Below are 16,781 nucleotides of genomic sequence, written 5' to 3' on the forward strand. Positions count from 1 at the left end.
CTCCTGGGAGCTCCTTGGGAACAGAGACCATGTCTCTCCATCACTTTATTCTGTGGTCTGTATGGGATGTTTAACACCTGTCAATGGAATGAATGTGTGGATGGATGAATGAATGAATAAATGAATGCATATATAAATACTGCTTTCTACCCCTTGAATCCACCTGTTTTCTAATAATCCTTCAGTGCTTCCTTACCTCAGCCTCACCTCTTTTGTAGAGTCTTCCCTGGACATCACCCCTTGTCTAAGTCTGATGCAATTTCATCAAGCCTTCTGTGAGCCCGGGTTTTGCAGCACGGTATATATTTTCTCTGTGTTTGCTTTCCCCATTAGACTGTCACACCCACCTAAGGACAGAGACCATGTTTTTGTTTTTTTGTTTGTTTGTTTTTTGTATTGTTTTTGTTTTTGGTTTTTGGTGGCTGGTGGGTAAGGGGATCTGAACCATTGACCTTGTTACCAGCACCGTACTCTCCCAAGTGAGCTAACTGGCCAGCCCAGAGACCAGGTTCTGTATATGGGTCTATCCCTAGTGTCTAGCATGAGGCCTTAAGCTTTAACAACTGAATGACCTGAAGGACTCTCTGACCAAATCAATGAATGACAAAGCCCAGTGACACATGCCCATGGTCATGTAGAGAGTAGCAGAGGAGCAGGGCCAGATCCTGGTAAGTGGCCTTCCAGTTCTCCGTTCTTTCTAACACTTCCCAATGTAGATAAGGAGCTGGGCCGTCCAAGAGTTTTAGGATTTTTTTCCAGGTTTCTGGAGTGCCACAAAACATACCAAACAAGTAGGAGTTGTCCCAAGCAACCAAACCAGAATGTGTTTGCCCGTGATGCCAAACTCAATCACTCATCAGTGGTTTCTTCTCTGGAAGAACGGTATCCAGGGCATTGCTAGTTTAACCTTGCATCCTGAATGACTGGTTCACAAAACAGGCAATGATGCCCTGGAAGGAAGGCTGCTGACAGCATGGAAGATGGGAACAGAATTCAGAGCTGGGAGCAGTTTGGAGTAGTGGCAAGAGCCCTGGACAGGAACCTGTGTTATATTTCCAACTCTGTTACTAATTTACCAGTCTCTCTGGGTCTTGGCTCACATTTTCATAAGATGAGAGAACAGGAATATATTTTCTCTAAGGCCTTTCGCATATCTCAGTTTCTGTACATTTCTATCTGTGGAGCTCATTTTGTAAAGACATGAATGACTCAGCGGTTAATAAAGAAGACAGAACTTTTCCAGTCAGGTGGTAAGTAGTAGATTTATTTTCCAAGTCTTCAACCATCAACAGCAAATGTAATAAAAATAATGATAATGATAAAACGTGGAGGGTTTCCTAAAAACAAGCCTACTATGTTCAATTTAGAATTAATTCACTTACAAGTAATATCCTAACCATGATCTACCCCATTACCTACAAATCCTTCTACTGATCCCTGTCTCTTATTCTACTAGAAACATCCTTCCACCTTTTCTTTTTTTTTTTTTTTCTTTCAGTGTGTGGGGGGCATAGGGCCTGCCTCAGTCTATCTATACAAAATCCTGGCAATAGCAGGTGTGCAATAAATGTAGGTTGAAGAAATAAAAATTGCACTTACATTCCAAATCTTCTTCCATCAGTGATGAAATTCAATTACAGTCCTTCCCAATTATCCATACATAAACTATATCGTTTAGTCACTGCATTGGTATTCCATGGTCCCACACCTTTAAAATAAAAGGGTTAACTTGATAATACTCCCTTCTGAGTGTAGGATTTTAAATTTCCAAGTGCTTTCAAATTCATTATTAGTGAATGATAAAATCATTACTGGTACTTTTGTGGAGTTTTGAGGTTCGTATAAGACTTTCACATCTGCCATCTCATGTGCTGTGAGGCAGCAGTTATTGTCCGCACCTTTCAGGTGAGGTAACTAAAGTTCAGGGATTAGAAGTGACTTGCACAAAGTCTCACAGATGGTCAGGGGCTGAGGCAGGGCTGGAGTCTGGGTGATCTCCCCTCAACACTGCAGAGTGAGGCCCACTGATATGCTCTTCTCCAACTCCTCACCCATCTACTGTTGCCAACAAAAGCCAACTGGAAGGGTCTGCAAATTCACAGATTTGCTTCAGTCTTGCTCCCATTTTCTTCTTTCCTTCGTTTTCAAAGAAGAGGTATTTTGCTGAAACATTGAAAGTGATTTTAAATAAGGGAGGAAAGCAAGAAGAGAAGATGGAAGGAAGGAAGGAAGGAAGGAAGGAAGGAAGGAAGGAAGGAAGGAAGGAAGGAAGGAAGGAAGGAAGGAAGGAAGGAAGGAAGGAAGGAAGGGAAGGGAAGGGAAGGGAAGGGAAGGAGAGAGGGAAGGAGGGAAACCCCTTACAAGATGACAAAGTGCACTTACATAGATTTATTTAATTCTCATAAGAGGCCTCTGAGGCAAGCCTATGGTCCTCATTTTACAGATGAAAGAATTAAAACTTAGATAAATCTCTTGCCCAAAGTCACACTGTTAGTAAAAGGCAGAGCCAAGAAATCTCATGGACTTCATGAGATTCCATTCAACAAGATGAGAAAAAGAAAGAAGAAAAACCAGTATAAGCCTCATGTGGACCCTTTCTCTCCTTTCTCTCCTTCCAAACAAAGCTAGGTTGAAACTGTCTTATCTGATAACAGCAATATGGGTCAATAATTTTACTTTACTATACTACGATGAAAAAGAAAAAAGCTAAAAATGGCTCTCAGCTTTTGAAAGATGTGGCTCTGCTTAATAACTACCCATTTTGCCTATGCTTTTATAATGTTTCATCTTTATTGCTGATGTTTGAAAGATTTTCTCTGTGAGTTACACTCATTTCTAATTAACATCCTTTTGGAGTTTTACAATTTTTGATATTTCACAGAAAACCAAAAGAAAAGGAAAAAAAAGCTGCAAGATGTAAATTGGTGGAGAAAGCAAATTCAGCCCTTACACAATGCATTTAACTGCTTAGTGGGAGTGATTTGGCTCAGAAAGGTGTTCGTTGCAAAGCAGGGAGCATTTGTTAAGAGTCTGGTGCTTGACATGGGGAAAGGGCTGAAAGAAAGATGAACAGTGTAGTTGACTTGACTTCCAGGAGATCAAAATCTGCTGGGAAAGATGGACCCAACCAGTAGTAACTTGAGTATGAGTCCCTTTGGGCAAGTTCTATAATAGTCTTCTCTCGGCTTCTTGCACTGAAATTCAAAATTTTTTACCCTCTTTGCAGCTACCTTATTGGGTGTGTGTGTCAAGTAGAAAAGGCATATCTGCCTCCTACATCTCTTTGTAATAAATTCCACAGCACTGATACTGTTATTGCACATGTCAATTATATTTGTGTAGTGTTTTAATGTTTACAAACCACTGTCCCACTCAATGTGCCTTAAAGCCACAGAATTAGAGATTTTTAAGTTCTGCAATGTTTTTCAGCTGAAAGTATTTATGTTCAATTTTCCACAACTAGTGAATTTAAGAGATTATTTTTTGCAATTATTGTAAAGAGAGCCCCTTGCAGGTCATTTCCAACTATGCCAAAAAGCATGCTGACACCAAGTATTAAAAAGAGCAAGCAAAACTTTTCAACTATTTTGACTATGTGAACCAAACCAGTGGGGAATGTGCGTGACACTGCAGGAACAAAGAACATTATTCAGCAAAAAAAAAGACATGCATTCTGCATAAGGCTATAAAATATTTTTTTCCTAGAGCATATTTTTAGATTGTTGAACTGCAAGAATGCTGATGTCTATCTGAAACAAGTTGATTATCAAGAATTACTCAACCTCTGTTAAAAAATAGCAACTAATCTAAATTCCTTCTCTGACAAACATTAAAGAAAATTATGCACTCACAGCCGTAAGAGGGATATGCTATATAGTTCTCATATGTTTTGAGACTGTAACTCATATCAAAACCAATAATTTCACTCAGCTAAGTTTTTGTTTGGTACATAAGATATTTTTTATTTCCATCCTTAATTTATGGACTCAGGAAACCATTGGCCAGTCAAGGCTAAAATGCAGAAGGGCCTGTGCAGCAAGCCGCTCTCCATGGTCTGAGTTGCCCCGAGTAGCATCTGCTTGCTCCTCTTCACCCTGGGAGGGCCAGATTCAGAGTCAGGATTTAGAATCTTGTTCTAGCTCCATTGCAACATGACTAATTGTGTGACCAGGGACAAATTACTCACTTGTTCTTTCTCACCCTGGATTTCTTCAGAATGTAAAATGAGCACGCTGAAAAGAGGGTTCTCCACTCCAACATCTTATGACTTGGTGACTTTAAATTGCCAAAATATTTAAACAAGTGGCAGGATTCTCAATCTGATTGGACAAAATATTATTAAGGGTCATCTATCATATTCCATGTACTGTGTTAGGCACTAAAAATACAATGATATATTAGTTGGAAACTTTCAAATGGACACAAAACACACTGGTCTGTGTGGGAAAAGGGTAGTGATGGGGTAATTTGGGGGCTCATGTAACCGAACTTGTAGGGTTCCAGCTGGGACTTGGGTACAGTCGGAATGAGACCCTGTCACACCCTCTGGTCTTCTTTTTTAATTCTTTTTGCTTAATTTCTTTATTCTAAAATGACTTCTTCTACCCAGAAGGTGTGTGGCAGACAGAGTCTAGGATAGCCCCCAATTATCCCAACCTCCCGGCACTCATAACCTGTGTAATCTCCTCCCCTGCAAAGTGGCCAGGGCCTGTAACTTTCTTCTAGGCAACAGAAGATGGCAAAGGCAATGGGATGTCACTTCTGTGATTATGTGACACAGGACTGTGACATAATTCCTGATAACGTATTTACCCTTGCTGGCTTGGATAAAGCTAGTGGACATGTTGAGGAGGCCCATGTGGCAAGGAATTGGGAGCAGTCTCTGCCAACAACCAGGCAGGAACTGAAGGCAGCCTCTGGCCAACAACAGCTAACACACTAGGACCCCGAGTCCCATGGGCCACAAGGGCCTCAATTCTGCCAACAGCCATGTGAACTCAGAAGGGACATTAGAGCCTTGAGATGGGATGGGGACATCACTTGACACCTTGATTGCAGCTTTCAGATGAGGCCCTGAGGTTGAGGCTGCCCAGTAAAGCTGTGCCCAGATTCTTGACCCACAGAAACTGTGAGACAACAAATGTGTGCTGCTTGAAGCTCCTGAGCTTGTGATAATTTGTAATGCAGTAGATAGAGGACATAAGGGGCGTAGCCACTGAAATCCCTGGATGCACCTTTCAGTCTTTGGAACCCAGACAGATATGAAAACTGCTTTTTCCCTTTCATGTTCAAAAATCCCAATGAAGGGCTTGGATTATCCCAGATCGTGCCCAATCTGCTAACCACTGAGGCCAGGGAGGTGGGATCAGCAGAAGACAGTATCCCCTATACCACCTAATGGAATTAGACAGAACGTTTCCCAGAATAAGAGAAAATGCAATGATGGGCAGGTGAAACAGTAGCCGCCCACTGCAAATGGGGAGCAATGCAAACACGATCTTCACCCATAATCTAGAGGTAGATGTAGATGAGTTAGATGCCTGTTAAAATACAATCATTCATGTACTGCAGCAGGAGAAAAATTCAGCTCACAGAGGGACCTTTAACACAGACTTGAAAGTCAGGAAAAAATTCCCAGGGAAATCCTACCTAAAAAATCCCCTGAAAACTGAATAGGAGTAAACCAGGTAAATAAGGGACAGCTAAGAATGTCTCAGACGCAGGGGACATGAGGTGGAAAAGCCCAGGAGCTAGAGAAAGAGTATTTGGTGGACTACAAATGGTTGTAATACAATCACATCACAGCATGAGCGTATAGGGAATTGCTGAGAGGGAGGCTGAGGAAATTTGTCATAAAAGACCTTGTACTGGTTAGGATACTTAGTGACAAACTGCAGACTCCACTATATCAGTTAGGGCACAGGGTGAAGACACCATGCAGCCAGAAACTATGCAGCCATGACCAATACCAGAACACCAGAGCACCAGGGTTGTCAATGCCCACCACTCGGCACCAGTAATCCTAGACTGGATACCAGAAGCTGCCCCAGAGAAATCAGATTCCTCTGCTATTATGCCTGACAGAAGACAGTCTTCCAGGGTATGACTAGGTCTGCTACCTCATGCAACACTCCAGCATCCAGTTCTCCCAGGAGGGATCTGATTGGAAGAATCCAGGTCACAGGTCACAGGTCACAGGTCTGCATCCTAGCTGCAAGGGAGACTGGGCAATGGTGCTGCTGATGCACCACCATGGGAATGTGGGAATCATGTGTGGGGACTGTCAATGTGTAGAGAGGTTGTTCAAAAGATGCTTGTCTTAGACATCCATGAGTGATAGCAGTCTGTGATGGGCCTCACGAGCCAACCAAGGTGTTTACCTATGTCTTGGGGGAGGGAATAACATGGTTACTTTTACAGTTCAGGAAGTCCACTTGGCCTATAGGGTGGAGTATGGATTGGAGGCCAGGTGGGAGCCTGTTGAGGAATTCAGGTGAGGAAGTCTGAGTGCCTGAGATAAAGTCGGGGCAATGAGAATGGAGAGAGGGATCTGTGGGTGGATCCTAGGAGGTACATAAAAGAGTACTTTCTCTTAAGTAGACGAAAATACTTAGCAAATTACCCCATCCTTCTTGCCTCCCATCTTAGCAACTCCTGGGGATCCTCTTCTGTACATAAGATCAAATTTGAATTTTTAAATGCATTTCCCCGAAGAAATATTATAGTGGCGGGTTATCTAGGGGACATGTGCAACATTGATTCTCTGAGAAGTAGCTTCCAAATATATGGAATCTTTCTTTAGATGAAATCTAACATAAAACTTGTGAGGGTGGATGTTTGGTTGTGGGGGGTGGTGTTGGGTTCAGAACACTGCCCTCCCTTTCCACCTGCAATGTCAGCCCTGGGGAAGCTCTCAAGAACCCTGGGGCTGATTGCCTCATGGTTTGAGAACATGTGTCACTTGAAAGTGTGTCTTGAGAAGCCACCCAACAGCTTGCACAAAAAATGGTCAGCAACAGAACTGGTTTACAGTTACTGTGTCAGCTTTTGTAAATGCTAGAGAGATTCATTAGGGAGAGAGAGGAAAAGAAAGGCTGGACTCGCTAGAGAAGACTTCTTGGAGGAAGATGTGGGAAGAACTGAGTCTCCAAGCATAAGAAGGATCTGCTGAGGAGAAAGAGCAGCAGGAGAAAAAATCCTGGAGACTGGATGCTGGCAAGGACACTTTCTGGAACTACATGGGTGAGAGTGTTGGGCAGACTGTAAGATGTCCCCAATGTTCTTTGCCCCTTGGTGATCACACCTTTGTACAATGCCCTCTTTTTGAGTGTGGGTGGGACCTGTGACTTGCTTTCAATCAATAGAATACAGCAAACGTAATGAGATGTCACTTCTGTGAGTAGGCTACATAACATTGTGACTTCCATCTTTCACATGGGCTCTATTACCTCCTCAACTTGCACACTTGGATGAAGCAAGCTGCAACATTGGAGAGGCCCATGTGGGAAGGCCCATGTGGCCTCTGGTTAACAGCCAGCTAGGAAGTGAGGCCCCCAGTCCAGCATCCCTTGAGGAACTAATCTGTGTCAACAACATCATGAGAAAAAGCCTGGAGCTGATAATTCCTTGGCTGAGCCTTCAAATGAGCCCCCAGCCCTGGTCAATGGATGGATTTCAGCCTTGAGAGCAACGCTGAGCAGAAAACCCAATTAAGCTGTGCCCATATTTCTGACCCACAATAACTGTGGGGTAATGGACGTGTGTTGTTTTAAGTCACTAAGTGTTGTGGCAATTTTTTTTTTACACAGCAAAAGATAACTGATGCTGTGGCATTGGGCATGTTCTTAACATCTTTGACCCTCAGCTTTCTTCTCTGTAAGTGAGAATAACATGGACTTCTCAGGTTTGGTAGAGAAATTAAATAAATAAAACAAGATGTGGAATGCCAGCATTCTGCAGGACTAGTGGGAGGTGTTCAAAAAATGGTAGCCACTGCCAACACCACTACTAACTGTGCGGAAAGAAGAAATAACCTCCAATAAAATTTTACAAGCTGTTCATGTTTGCCACTTAGTGAAAGAGTCAATATGACCCCATGAACCTCTCCTAGAAATTTAGCTCCAGAATCACAGCAAAAAACAAACAAATATCCAGTCCCTTTCAACACCTCAGTTCCTAGGGTCAGCCCTGACTGCACAGGGTCCTCCTTCACACCGCACCAAAGAAATCTCTGGGTCCGTCCAGTGCTGTGGCTGGATTTGTGTGATACATATTAATTACTTCCTCTTATGTGAGGAGAGAGAAAGGCAACATTGTGCTAATTTCTTAAGACAGCATTCCCAAGTTAATGTTAGAAAAAAAAATTTGTATTTTCTTTATCACTTTTCCATCATACTTGACCCCCAATGCATCACTCTGCAGTTGTAGGACTTAAAATTAACAGGGTAAACATATATTTTGTACTGTTTTGCCAGAAAAGCTCGGCTGATCCAACAGATTTTTAACTCTGTAGGACAGATTTTGCTGTATTTGTGCTTTTTTTGTTGTTGTTCAGCCTTCCCCAGAGGAGTATTAGCTCAGAGTCATCACAAGAGACCCACCGCTGCCTGCTGTTTTTGTACCATCCCTTGCAACCCTCCCCTTTTATGACTTCTCCAGCCATTTGATTAAGCACACACGCACTCATACACACACACACACCAAGGATGCCAGCCACTTCTCATATCGCAACAATTTGATTGGAAAATTGGGAAAACGATAAATGCATTTTCATTCTCACTGATTTCGCTTTCATCTGCCTTTTCAATTCCTCTGAAGCCAGCAGCAGGACTCTGCTCTTGAAATGTAAAAGCTGTTATGAAACGCGGTTAGCGAGTGATCTTTAAAAAGGACTTAAGACTGAAGTGGGTTGGAGGCTCACAGAGAGGTACCCTCTGGACTTGCATTTCCAATGATCTCGAAAAGTGTAATAGGTTTCAATGATGTTTTAACAAGGTGGCTGATACTGACACCTGAATGGTTTAGGAAAAACTGATGAGAGATGAAAGAACATTTTTTCTTTGTCCAAAAATAGGTACAGTGACTAAGTGTTTTCAGTGGGTAAACTCTGAAAATAGCAGTAGTTTAACATACTAGCTATTTAGAGGACAAAGAGGTAAGTTTTTCAGCTACTGCTTATTCTGTTACTCTGAAAAGGGAGAAATTCTCTCTTGAAAGTTTTGCGTTGATGTTCATTGATGAGACAGAAGGTGTTGCATTTTGTTAGCAATAGCCTTTGGCTAGTCAGATAACAAATATATTTTACTGTTACCATTAAATGAATCACTTCTAACAATCTGAAATATTCATCAGCTAAGTTTAATTTTTGAAGATTAAATACGGTCTTGGGCTTTGGGGATAGCTGCTTCTTCATCTGTGAAATGGTAATAATAATATGTACATATAGAGGCTTTGTGAATTTTAGGTTGAAATAATATATGTGAAACTGCCTGTCACAGAATAGAATCTTTTTTTAAATTTATTTTTTATTTTAATTTATCACTATACAATGTAGTTGATTTTCATGTCCCTTTCCCAATTCCTCCTCCCCCCACTCCCTCTCATCAACATCATATCTGTTCGCTTGTCTTAATAAGTTCAAGGAATTGCTGTGATTGTTGTGTCTTCTTCCCCCACCCCTGTTCATTTGTTTGTATATTTATTTACTGACAAATAAGTGAGAACATGGGGTATTTCTCTTTCTGTGCCTGGCTTATTTCACTACATGTAAGTTTCTCTAAGTCCATCAATGTTGCTATGAATGGTAGTATTTTTTTTTTTTTTATAGCAGAGTAGCATTCCACTGTGCAGCTATGCCACAGTTCCCTCATCCACTCATCCACTGATGGGCATTTAGGCTCATTCCAACTCTTGGCTGTTGTAAAGAGAGCTGCAGTAAACGTGGGAGTGCAGGTATCCCTTCGATGTGATGACTTCCATTCCTCTGGGTATGCACCCAGCAGTGGGATGGCTGGGTCATATGGCAGCTCTAACAGAATAGAATCTTAATTAACGCTGGCCATGATGATGATGATGGCCACGATAACTACGATGACGAAATTACAGCAGAGATTTGTATAACCCGATTATTCCTATTGAAGGCATCAGCTTTCTTTACTCAATGAATGTTTTTGGAAATTTTCCTAGATGGGATAGTAGTGTAGTCACTCTAGCAATTCAATATTCCTATGTTTTATGAGATATTCCCGTTTCATAAGAAATCTGAAGCCCCTCCTTTCTTATTCATGAAGAGGAATCTCATGTAAGGAGCTTAAAATGGATTTGGCTGTATGAGGAGTCTCAAACGGGCCAAGCTGGCCTCCGGCTGACTTGCCGAAGTAAATAAAAATCTTAGTAAGAATCTTGATTGGAAAGACAAGGTGGGGAATGCTTTGCCTTCCTTGTAGTCAAGAGACTCCTTCCTTCAACACGACTGAGGGGACAGGAGGATGGTTGGCTCCAGCATTAGCAGATGATGTGCTTAGCTGGCTATGTGCGGTGGAAGGGTGGGTCACTGCTCATGTACCAGCGCTGTGGCAATGTTATCTCTTAATTACCATAGCTTCCCTGTCATTGGAGAATATTTGTAAGCTTTTAGAGCAATTAACATTATGAATAGTTGAGACTCAGAGTGACTTCGACAACCTTCACATTTTTAATAACTTTATGGAAATGTCTATTTTATGGAACCATCTCCACAGCAGAACTAAATTACTACATTAATATTAATCCTCGGAATAAGGTAATGCCTGTACGAGTGTACACAGAGCGATAATTTAATAATGCTTTCCAATTTTACCTTGGGAGCCAAAACCAAACGTGGACAGTGAGTAACTATAAATAAAATATCTAGGAATATTTGTATCACTTACAAATAAATCACTTTATTTGTAATTAACTGGGGATGAGGCAATTATTACCTCACCCCCTGTACTGTAAGTTATCATAAAACACAAAACACAAGAATCAACTCTCATTTAAGAATTCAACAGCATCCGTGCTATGGCCATGGGAGATAGTGAAAATAAAATGAGGTTAAGGCTCATGTGTCCTGTGGCTTGGTAGGGAGGCCACAAAGAAGGATGAGGCTAAAGAAGAGGCCTTAATATTGAGATTAGACAATGCGTGTCACAGACAAAATGGGAGTAGGAAAGAAAGGAGCGACTGGCTTGGGAATCCCTGAGAAGGTATGAAACGTTTGGAGCATTTTTTGTGATGCTTCTTTTATGTCTTGCCAGGTGGAAGTCCCTGGCATTTTTCGTGGTCTTTAAAAATTTTAAATAAACATAGAGCAATACTAAGATTTCTCCTAGCTGGAGAGCAAAACATAATTTTGGTTCAAATAGGTTTTGAGTGTGATTAAGTGCCTTAGAATGGATGTGCTGGGGCCTGAATAGTATCTGAATGCGTCTCAGCAGAAAAGCTCTTAGGGATATCTGTCTCTCAGCTGGGGAATCCTGCCGATGGCAATCTGCAACCAAACACCTTGATTATCTAACTGTCACCTGAAAACAAAAACAGCAGCAAGAAAAATGCAAAATGTAAAAATGTAAAATGAATGTATTGACGAGGGAAAGGAATAAAAACTCAAAGCAATGAGGGCTTTAGAAAATCAGTACCTGGAATTCACTGTGCTGTGGACTGGACCAGGCCACTTAGGAACAGGAAAGCCATGCAAAGACACTAGAAATAGGATTTAATCAATTCGGCCTTTACCGAGGCTCTTCACAGGGGGCACCCTCCGTTTCTGGCTGGGAAGTCCTCGCTTCTGCACGCAGGCTGCAGATGACTGCACGAGAACATCTTCTTTTGTTTCCATCACATCACAGTGTTCGCAAGACAGTCTGAGGTGGGCAAATTGAACTTGTTTGCATCCCATCTGGCTTAGAAAAAGATAGAGAAATGACCACAGACTTTTTTTTTTCTTCAAAGAGATCATTTTGATTTTCTTTGTGATCCCACTTGGAGAGAAAGCAGGTCTCTTTTTACAGCATTGTGCAATGTTGTTGCTTGGCTGGATAGATGTACCTTTGAGCACGTCTCTCCCTGCCTTTGGGATCTTCCAGATACTCATCACGCTCTGATCGAGCTAGCTGGGGCCTTGGTGACCAAGGGTAGGTGCTCAGTCCAGCTAAAGATCTGGCAGCGAGTTTGCTGAATGACATCCCTAGAGACCCCAACAGAAGCCCAAAGACACTGATTTCCCTGATACCTTATCTAATCCCTTTCAAACACACAGTAACATGCGAGCCACATGGGTATATTGGTGGCCCAGTTATTCATCAGTGGGCTTACACGTGAGCGCCTCTTCCCAGTGGGAGAGGCTCGGACGTAAAAAGATTTCTAACAGATTTCGCCTTTGAGATTGTCTGAATTTGTACATCATCTATCTTGTCATATTAAATAGGCAAAGAAAGCTATTGCTCTCTTTCATGGGCATTAGATAGTAGTGATAAAAAACTCTAGACCTGATATCCTACTGAGGCTGCTGATGGATTCTTTATCTATAGTTGTGACTACTGCGACTGGCAGGCAGCAAAGAAGTCTGAATAATTGTCATCAACCGCTGGACTCTTATAATCTCAAAGGGACAATATAGGTCACTTTCATCATCACTGCTTAACAGGCCTCAGCTTTTGCTTGAACAGTACAGGTGTGGGAGAATTCACTACCTACCAAGGCAGCTCATTTGGTATTTGGATTGCTCTAAGTCAGGCCCTCTTTCACACATGGTGACTGGGGTAGTGTACTGTATCCCTCACAAAGTCCCTGCAAAGTGCTAAGGCCGGCAGGATCACAACCCTGTTGTCCTTATGAGAGACGGGAGGCACCCCAGTCAAGCATAACCCCTAAGTCTTTGCTTGGGTGGATGCCTGGAGGCTGGATCCTCTTCTCTGGCTACCTGCCCCCCTGTCCACTCCACAGGCCAGGCTCAGCAGATGGCCTTACCTCATTCTTCAGGGAGGAAACCAGCACTAACAGGAGCCCAAGACTCCCCCAGCTCCCTCCCTATCTGCCTCCCTCAGATAGAAGGTCAGAAGTTCAGAAGAAGGTCAGTCTGTCTATAATTTTGGGACTTTTCATCCACCTGTGTCCTTCAGCACCCCTAGGACTTGTTCCTCTTACTCCCTGCCTTGGGTCTGTCTCAGCTCCTGCCCAGACAAGCTGCTTGTTCATAGCTCTGTGCATTTCCCCTGTATAGTCCTCCGGATGAACTTGTTCTTGCTCCTGCCTTCCCCACCTACCCAACACCTCCTCACCCTCACCTCTTCTGTGCAGCCAGCTGCAGTCCCTGAAGACTGCAAGAATAGTGTTTGGTAACTTCTTTAAGATAGAACGAAATTCAGAACAACACTGAGGGTCTGATGATGATAATAATAGCTCTCTTTTATCGAGGGCTTGCTCTGTTCCAGGAACTGTGTGTACAAATCTCATTGGTGATCCTAAACATCAAGTTGGTACTATCTATATTATTATTGTCCCCATTTTCCTTTAGCCTGGCAGACAGTACAGGGTAGTTGTTAGGAACTTGGGCTTTGGGTTCAGGAAACATTGGTTGCAACTCCCCAAGTCCACCATTGGCCAGCTTTAGGGAACTTACTTAACCTTTTTGAGCTTCCCCTGTTAAGAAAAGATAATGGACCTACCTTACAGGGTATGGCTAGGTTAAAATGAGTCCTTGTAGATAAAGCTCTCAGTACCTGGAATTCCTGGCATGGAATTATATTTATAGCCCTCTATAAATGCCTCCATTAGGACCTAGAAGATGCAGGGCTTATTGAAGTCGCCTTTGCATCCCTGGTGCCTAACACTGTGCCTGCCTTCAGTAGACACTCCTCCAAATTTGAAGAGATGCTCTTCACTGCACTGCAGATGGACAATGCCTGTGTGGCTTCTTGAATCCTGGCTTGCTTGTGCACTCCCTGCTTCCGTTATTTGCAAAGAACATGAAGATTGACAGTGCGATATAAGGGGAAGTTCTCCCTGCTTTAGCTGCCTCTTCCCCACCACTGTACACACACTGTGAGGGATGGATGTGCTGACTTTTGCTATGGCACAAGCCAACGTTTTTCAAATCTCCACAAACTGTGAATGAGATGCTTGTGCCATCAAATCACACTTCCCTCCAGGCTGCTTTGTTTCCTGAAATAGTGGGTCCCAGACAGTGATTGTGCGTAGAATACAAGCTCTGAGGTTTCATTTATTGTAAGCACTGTACTCCCTGACCAAATCAGATGTCCAGTTGTACCTGCATATTGGGAAGTCTGGACTGAAGAAAGAGCCAGCTACCAGGTCCTGGGGTTTCTGTGCATCAGCTTCCTGGCTGCCACCACCCATAAAAACTCTTTGGGGAATTCACAGGTGTTGCTCTGGGAATTTCATTGGGAAATGTTGGAATGCAATTGTTACACATGCAAAGTGTTTCTCACAGAAAAGTGCTGCCTTTGGACCTTGGTTTCTTAAGACAGGGGTTTCCATTACGTAGGTTTTTCAACAGGAGTTACTGGCATCTCAAAAAATAAAACAAATAATTGGAAGAAATGTCCTGACACTGAGCCAGCAAAACTACTCAGGCCCTGCCATTTTCCAAAGCCCTTGGGGAGGTGGGGAGGGGGGGAAGGGGGGCTGCCCTGTTGAGATCCAGGGCTGGGGGTGTACAATTTCTATTCTTCAGCTGTAATGGGAGGGGGCAGCATTTCAGTAGGTGGGTGGATCTTCCGAGAAGTGGGGAAAGAAGGTTCTTTGCACCCAGCTGTTGAAAAGGGATAGTGGTGGGCCTTGGGGACCTGCTAACCAGTGAGTCTGGGTTCTGTGCCACCAACTAAACCTGGGCAAGATACCTCCCTCATCTGTGATTTGTGAGGCAGTGATCCCTGCCGGCTCTGACCATGTTTCATGGCCCTGACCATGTTTCAGGGCCCTTGCCCTGCTTTTCTGGGCTTTGGGGTGTATTGTAGTGAGGTCCCAGGCCTGGAGACAGGCTGTATGCCTTATAGAAAACACACATTCACATTCATGGAATGCCTTAGGTATTAGTACTTAGCCATGAGCTTTGGGGACAAAGTCTCCATTTTACTGAAGATGTTAAGTAACTTAACATCCAACATATGCAAGCAATTGAAGGGGACTGGATTTGAACCCCTGTGAGTCTGACAGGACCCAAATTCAGAAGGAGGAAGGAGCCCTGAGGCAGATGATAGGGTTCCCAAGACAGACAACTGGATGTGGGAGTGGGAGTTGAGGGCCTCCGGGCGAGGGTCAGGGTTCTGCCCCAGCTGCCCGGCCATCCTCCGGCTCTCTGGAAGGTAGCGGGGAGCTCAGAGAAAGGAGCTGAGCAACCTAGCTTCCATGATGAAGAGACAGCGTAGGAGCAAAATGTCCAGGAAGGAGGGAGGGAGACCAGAGGAAGGAGGAGGCGCCTCTTCCAGCTGCGTCTCCAGGTCCCCCTGTACGCCACGTGGGTGGGAGCGTGTCGCGCACACCCACGCGCCCACAGCCACATTCACCACGGTCCCGCGGGGCCGGGCTCCTCTCCGCGCCCCTGTGGGCGCCGGACCTCCACGGGCCATGTCGCCACCACCTGCTGCACCCTCAGTGCGGGAAAAGGAGCATCTCCGCGCCTCCTCCCAGCCCCCCTCCCCGCGCTGAGGCCACGTCTTTCCCGGCCTCCCACCCCGGCGCGGAGGGCGAGGCGGAGGGAGCAGCTCCCCCTCCCTTCCCCCCAACCTCTCCCGTCCCCTCCCCCCAACCTCTCCCGTCCCCTCCCCCAACCTCTCCCCTCCCCCTTCCCACCCCTCCTTCCCCTCCCCTCCCCACTCCTCCTTCCCCTCCCCTCCCCACCCCTTCCCTCTGCCGCAGCCCGACCAGCCGCGCGCGCGTCATTGTGGGCTCCCCGGAGCGAGTCGCTGGGTAACGCGGCTGGCTCCGCAGACCCGGGCCGGGGAAGCCCTCGCGTGTCGTCAGCAGCGGCGACGCGGGGCGGGGCCGGGGGGCGCACAGACCCTCCCCCATCCGGGCCTGCAGACACCCGACCCCCTGCAGGGACCCCGACGCCGCTAACCCCTTCCTCCTTCGCAGCCGGTGCGCACGGCTCCGCGCGCGGCCGGGTGGGCGACCCGCCGCTGCGGTCGCGGTCGCCGTCGCCGCCGGTAAGCTGCGATCTGGGGCCCGAGCTGAGGCGGGGAGGGAGTGGGGGGCGCGGGACGAGCCGGGCAGCTCGGGCCACCGCGGCCTCCGGACCGGCCATGTGCTAAAGTTTCTGGGGCTCGGCGCCCCGCCGGGCGCGCAGCGAGGGCGCAGAGGCGCGGTGGGTGGGGCGTGGCTGCCGGCGCCCGCCCGCCCCCGGCCCCGCGGGGCGCAGCTCTGCCCGCTCTCACGCTCGCTCCTTCTCCCCCTTTCCCTCCGCGCTGCTTTCCTGAGGTCCTGCCGCTGAGCCCCGGCGCGGGGCACGAGAAGCCCCCCGGTGTCGCCCGGAGACCACCCGACTGCGCGCACACCTCGCCAGCGGAGCACCGGGACATGAGCGGCGCGCACGGCGTCCGTTGCCAGGAGGCCAGCCCCAGCCGGTGGCGGCCAGCGGGTCGGCGCTGCCCGGGAGAATGAGGCAGGAGCCGGCGGCCGCCTCCTCTTCCTCCGGCTCCTCGTCGCCTTCCTCCGGCTCTGGCGCCCCGGGCCCGGGCCGGGCTGTGGCTCTGCCGCGTGCCCCGCGCGCCCCCCGCCCGCCTCCGGATGCGCTTCTCGGT

General features: G+C 45.8%; 1 protein-coding gene and 1 long non-coding RNA gene across 2 annotated transcripts in view; one reads left to right on the plus strand and one right to left on the minus strand.

Moving 5' to 3' along the window:
* Window positions 1-4,024: 4,024 nt before the first annotated feature.
* Window positions 4,025-8,864, minus strand: LOC134372034 (uncharacterized). Its single transcript, XR_010022889.1, has 3 exons — window positions 8,780-8,864; window positions 4,187-4,319; window positions 4,025-4,094 (listed from the first exon to the last, which is right to left on the minus strand). It is a non-coding gene; the product is annotated as an uncharacterized LOC134372034 (long non-coding RNA).
* Window positions 8,865-16,433: 7,569 nt separating this feature from the next.
* Window positions 16,434-16,781, plus strand: part of TUNAR (TCL1 upstream neural differentiation-associated RNA) — a 43,591-nt gene continuing 43,243 nt past the window's right edge. Inside the window, exon 1 of the mRNA XM_063090277.1 lies at window positions 16,434-16,779. Coding sequence (XP_062946347.1) covers window positions 16,768-16,779 — 12 coding nt within the window. The 5' untranslated portion in view covers window positions 16,434-16,767. The remainder of the gene's footprint in view (window positions 16,780-16,781) is intronic.

This window comes from Cynocephalus volans, chromosome 3, assembly GCF_027409185.1.
Source record: "Cynocephalus volans isolate mCynVol1 chromosome 3, mCynVol1.pri, whole genome shotgun sequence".
Taxonomy (NCBI): domain Eukaryota; kingdom Metazoa; phylum Chordata; class Mammalia; order Dermoptera; family Cynocephalidae; genus Cynocephalus; species Cynocephalus volans.